General features: G+C 38.2%; 1 protein-coding gene across 1 annotated transcript in view; it reads right to left on the bottom strand.

Moving 5' to 3' along the window:
* Positions 1 to 3,668: 3,668 nt before the first annotated feature.
* The window catches only part of LOC139474887 (synaptotagmin-9-like), a 66,231-nt gene continuing 63,424 nt past the window's right edge, over positions 3,669 to 6,475 (bottom strand). The window contains exons 4-5 of the mRNA XM_071258080.1: positions 5,190 to 5,361; positions 3,669 to 4,112 (exon numbers count right to left, since the gene is read on the bottom strand). Of these exons, the coding sequence (XP_071114181.1) occupies positions 3,884 to 4,112; positions 5,190 to 5,361 (401 nt within the window). The 3' untranslated portion in view covers positions 3,669 to 3,883. The remainder of the gene's footprint in view (positions 4,113 to 5,189; positions 5,362 to 6,475) is intronic.

The following is a 6,475-nucleotide window of genomic DNA, read 5'->3' as shown; positions in this document are numbered from 1 at the left end:
TCAGCAAGGCAATTGATTTGATATCCCAGGAAATGCCTACTTGTTGCCTCAATGTCTTATCCCAATTCTTAAATAGCTGTTATCAGTGTTGAAGTCCAACATTTCGCATAATGTTTTCTCTGTAACCTTCAGATGATATTTGGTTTCTCAAACCTTTCAAGATGGTGATGTAACTACATATATAGTCACCACTGTTTGTGACAAATGACCAAATGGATCAAGGAATGATTTTTTTCCGTACAAAGGAGGAATAGAGCAAGCTAAAAATTGATAGTACTGATGCATGGTTTGGGCAGATTCCTTCCTCAGTTAACATACTGGCCTTGTATGTGGCATTATTTGATATGTCACTTATACCATGTTCTTTGGTCCAATATTAATGTAATGCTCACATATAATGGTTATGTTATTTGAGGCCTCGTCAGCACGAACACGATTAAAAAATGTGCAGTTTACACATGTAACGAGATAAAATATATCTTTTCACCGTGTCTTTCAGAAAATATAACATCTTTGCTTCCTCCTCCTGTTATTTGATCTTGAATATTTTGTTAATATTATTTTATAAATGTTGCTTAATTGTCCATTATATGTATGCATCTACCTCTTATCAATGAAAATTATTGCAATTGAAGTGAAAATGGAAATTTCTTTTACTTTTACTTTTACTCAATATTCCTCAGTACAGCTACGAGGGGTGTTCATTAAAAATTTCCCCTGACCCACTTCCGATGAACCTAGTGGAATGAAACTTGGCATAGGTATTAGTCTTTCTCCACATAGGAACCACCAAGAGTTACACACTTCTCCCATCGTTTTATGCAACTATGGAGACCTCGCTTGTAAAAGCCCTCATTTTGCGTCTCAAACCAGAACTTGACTTCAGAAATCAGTGTTTCATCATCTGTGAAACGTTTTCCCTTAAAAAATGACTTCATGGTTGGAAAGAGGTGGAAGTCAGATGGTGCAAGGTCAGGAGAGTAAGGAGGATGTGGAAGGATTTCATAGCCACAGGACCGCGCTTCTGTCTGGGCAACATGAGAGTTGTGTACTTGAGCATTGTCTTGCAGGAGACGGACATCCTTGGTCAGCATGCCACGCCTCTTAAGCTTGATAGCGTCCCGCAATTTCCGCAGCAGTGAAGTATAATAAGCTCCTGTAATTGTGGTACCCTTTGCCAAGAAATCCATCATCACTACTCTGTGCTGGTCCCAAAACACCGTGAGCATGACCTTGCCTGCAGAGGGTTGGACACGTGCCTTCTTTGGGGGTAGTGACTCCACATGCTTCCATTGCATCGACTGAACTTTAGTCTCAGGATCATAGTGATGGACCCATGTTTCATCCTGTTTGATAAGTCTGTCAAAAATGTCCACATGTCCAAAAGATCCTTTGAGCAATTGACTCGTTCCTGCTTTTGGAAAGGTGTGAGCAACCTGGGAATCCATCGTGCAGACACCTTATGCATGTTCAAATTGTCATGGATGATTTTTTCCACAGACACTACACTGATCTTGACATCTTGTGCTAACTGGCGAACAGTTATACGTCGGTCTGCCAAAATGGCGGTCTCCACTTGATGGATAGTGTCCTCATCAATGGCTGAATGGGGGCGACCAGGAATGGCAGCTGTTTCCACAGATGTCCGACCACACTTGAACTGGCGTGCCAGTGTTTCACAACGTCATATGATGGGGCATCTTCCCCATAAGTTGCTTTCATTTCATCGAAAGTTTCTTTTGGTGTGCGACCTTTCAAATATAAAAACCTAATCACTGCTCGGTATTCTACTGGCTCCATTGTCACACCCTACTCGATCATAACACCTGTAAAAGTGGTGAGATTAATAGTTCGGTGCTGCAAATTCAGACATAACCCATAGATACAAGTATCATTACACATGTGCAAATTCAACCAAATATGATAATCCTAAGTGGTTTAGGGGAAATCTTTAATGAACACCCATCGTATATCATATACTGTTTCAAGTGTCTTTGTCGATGTCAAGTATTCACGTATGACTAATATGTTATAGACACTGATGGTAGATCGTCCCGACTGAAATGATTATTACAACGATATGAAAGGATTATCACAATGATGATATGGTATTCAATGCTTGCCCAGGAACACAGGAAGCTTGATATTCTGTGACAGCGTTTACAACTTGAGACTACAAAATGTGCCAATTGCAACGGAAAGGGTTTCAATCATTAGTAAAGACGTTGTTTGTAAAGTAATAATCTGCAAACCGTAAAGCGTCAAATAACTTGATGAGAAAGCCTTGAGAATGTATATATGGTTATAATATATGAAAGTACACATGTGCCATTTACGAACATTAACAAACATAGCAAAAAGTCACGTGTATAGAAACGGTAATAGTATGTAAAAGTGTAAAATACGTATTCAAAATATAAAACGAACACGGAATGTGTTGACGATAACCATAACCAACTCTGCCGAAGGTCACATGTTGAAAAATATATATTACTTTGAATTTAAATTCAAACATTTCATTGGTTCAGAATACTGCAGGACTAATAATTCATACATATATATAATCTAATATTAATCAACAATAAATCAAATGATTTTCAACAAACAAGCGAATGATCAGTGTGACCTTCGTACGACCTTATTAGGATGTTTCGAATTCTATACTAATAATATCATGCCTCTTGGGCAATTCTTGCATGTGTATAGCACAAGTACACTTTGGATATATGACATAGTAATACTCTTACAACATCTTGAAATTTATCAAATACGCATAAAGCTCCACAGAGTTGATGACTATTTTAACATAATACTATATTCATGAATAACTAACCTTATTGGTATTTCTAATATACATTCTGTTTACCTTTAATAATATATTAATGTTTCTCAGAAAAGTCCGTCTTCAATAATGCTTACATATTCTCTTGTACGTTTCACTCATACAAAAATACGTAATATGATACTACTGTGGAAGAATCCATATGCTCGAATCAAAATGTCAGTTTTCTGTAGTAGAGAAATGGTTTATTTCAGTTTACACTCAAAGGGCATTTGTTATAATTCCACAGCTAATCTTCATATGCTTACGGTTTGGATAACTCATACAGCAACAAGGCTATTAGTATAAAAACTTGCAAAGAAAATGCAAATATTATTAAGAAAATTTCGAAAATAATCGAAATGTTAAAGATACTGAATAATACACCAGTTTGTTTTTCGCCGAGAATGTATGGAACGGTCACATGTTTTGGAATGTGCATATTTTCTCTTAAATACCTGTACTGGAATAACTGAGGGATGTATCTTAAACGTATACCAATAAACTCAATTCAGTACGTCTATTTGTCATTTAATACACTCATCAGAAATATGTATTTTAAATATGAACAGATTACAGAAATGATACAAGTGTATCGGTATGATAAGATAAGTAGCTCTGTATAAGGTGTTCTGTATGTGGTTAAGGACAGTTAACGTTTGATATATCAGGGAAATGATTAAAAATATAATTAATCCAAAAGCACAATTATCTAGAACAACTACTGTTAATGAATGAACACATACTATAGAGTGTATACCAAACAAACAAATATACCTTTACAAAGAAAGTATTAATGCAATACGGATCTTCTTGAAAGTCCATCCATGGTTCTCAGGCCCTTTTGGCAAGCTGATCGCTCATGCAGAAACTGGCACGTTTCAAAATCCCAACCGTCCTGAACCGTATCCCCACAACGTTATCATCGCCAGATGAACGTGTGACTTCCTCTGCCATCTCGATACTCATTGGCTGGTACCTGCAACCTGCAACCGTACGATTGGTTGTCATGCGAACATGGCGCAAAGTGAAGTGAAACAAAGGCTCTGATTGGCTGACTGCTCACATCACGCTGCTTCCGTCATTAGAGTCTTCCGTTGATTGGCGTTGGCGTAGACAGCACTTGCCGTTGGGTGTCATGCTGGAAGGGGCAGGGAGGTGTTCCTGCAGGGGATACCACTGGGCCACGGGTTTGCGGGGGTTCTCTAGCATCTCGTACCAGTGGTCGCGCCCGAGGCCGTTGTACTTGGGCCCAAGAGCAACACTCCCCATCAGCTCATCACTCCCGATTCTGTTAAACAATATATAGCTACATTAAAGCGTTGGTATGAAAATGACTAAGGATTCCTAGATAAAATATTTACATCAATAGTTGTGCATATTGTGTTTATCAATTATTTAATTATTGTAGAGTGTGTTTGAATTAACTAAGAACTAACTCCCCTTACTGACGCCTGCCACAACCATTCATGTCACATTTGTTTACCAACTCCGCAAACTGTTCACTAACAAGAGAATAAGGAATTCGGTGTTCTGACAATCTTGTCACGAACGTAATCCATTCCTTGCCAAATACAATGCTTGGATTTAGCCTTTGGTTTTTGCCCGAAGACAACAGGAAAGAGTAAGTTAGTAAGAAATAACCGAAGACCTTTATGGGTAGTCTGAAATACAGACCCTGAAACAAATATATCCAAAACAGCTAATGAAAGTCTATAATAGTGGACAATTCTAGATTACTGTAGTTTCAGTGCAAAAAAATGAAGAATGTCTCAGTGCTCTTTTTTATTATATTTCATTAAGATAATTTAGCAACTGTTTTTCTGTGACGTATGTTCATTTCAGAGACAAGAGTTTTGTCTACTTTATGGGAAAAGACTGGCTGAATATATTTCCTATTTAAATACCACCATTGAAGGAATAATATACCAGTATCCAATTTCAGCCCTTTCCAGGCTTTACCCTGACCAAATGGATTTTTTAATTTATATTTACTGTTGTTAATTGTATGCGTTATGTGTCATTATTGAAAAATGTCACACATCCAATCATGTATAAAGCAATACCTGAGTAATATGGTTCTGAAATATAGGGCCTCGCCTTTCCAATTGTCATATTATACATTATTAACTTATTTAGTTATGTCGATTAAAAGTAGACATAAATACGATATTCGATCGATTCTTACATAATGAGGAGAATGTTAATGGGCTGCAATTCAATAAGAGACTTATTACCTTTCCGCTCAACCTATTCTTCGGTGTCATGTTTTCTAGGATCATTAAATAATTTATTTTGTAGAGAAAAGTCCCAATGGTAATAGCGAATACACCATGTTCTTTTAAATACGCATCTCTCTTTGGCCCACCTGTCATAGTCCACAACCTTGACAATAAGATACACGTCCTCTACACTTTCCTGGGGGACGTCAAACACAAGAGCCTCGTTAAATACTGGGTGAAGAGTATTCTTCTGAACGGAGGTTTTCTTCTTCTTGATCCTTTTGCCTTGACACATCAGGGACACCTTAACGTAAGGGTCTGAAATAATAAACATGCATTGTAGTGTCAGCAGCAGAGAAGAGGCCGATTGTTATTTACTTCATGAGACAACGGGGAACATGAATGTCACAGTTGCCTAAGACCCCGCAATTCACTGTGTCCCGTCCCTGCTCAAGGAGTGCTAAGGTCTTATGATTATGGATTCCACTCCCAGATTCGCTGTGATTTTGAACCTTGGTTTGTCAGCACTTTACCATATTGTTCTTAAAGCGGTAATCAAACATCTAAGACTTCAGCTCTTTTCCCAACATTATGCTGACACTATTTTGTAAACGGTCATTAAGCCAACCTCACTCGTGATACATACCATACACTACAACATTCCAAATACACGGGTGTAGCGTCAACACTGGATTGATGAACAGATATGATTTTTCTCTCATATGCTCCACGCGATAACACGCGGTTTTAAACAAATGAGCGTAATAACTGACAGTAGAACTCGCTTCCTTCAGGCGGTGACACTACTCTACTATTTCCAATGCAGATTTGTACTATGCACCTACTGCCTTATCCAGTGTTTATAGGATTGCATTTTTCGCATGTGTGTTCCTACAGTGAATGGCTGCCCTGCCCGGCACTCGGTATTAAGGGACCAACCAATGAATGGTCGGCTCGGGGTCAGTGCACTGTGTCTGAATTGGGTATTCCTATTAAACTGAGGCATGGTATCTCAGTGGTCTAGAACTATAGACTCGACATTAGATCGGGCTAGTACAAGCAGCAACACACACACACACGCAGACACAGACACACGTCGCTATGTACATGCAATAATCTTTGACGCGTCGTTAAACCCTATTTTATCTCACTCCTAGAGTGAAATGTTTCATATTCAGAGAAACATTCCTGAGCTGTCAAACACGAAACACCGCGTCTTTACCACGCAATTCTAAATGATTTATCAAAGAAAACATTAACATCTTTTACGTGAGACACACAAATAATGCAATGAGATCAGAGACACAATTGTCCCACAAGAACTCTTATCATAAAAAGGTTTGTCTCGAAGGATATTTGCATTACACCTTATCTTTAAGCTGAACATACACCATGAATTTCTAGTTGCGGCTCACTTCTATTGAAACACACC

The sequence above is a fragment of the Haliotis cracherodii genome, unplaced genomic scaffold, assembly GCF_022045235.1.
Source record: "Haliotis cracherodii isolate W230 unplaced genomic scaffold, xgHalCrac1.p SCAF_3, whole genome shotgun sequence".
Classification (NCBI taxonomy): domain Eukaryota; kingdom Metazoa; phylum Mollusca; class Gastropoda; order Lepetellida; family Haliotidae; genus Haliotis; species Haliotis cracherodii.
This window is presented reverse-complemented; position numbering and strand designations above follow the sequence as displayed.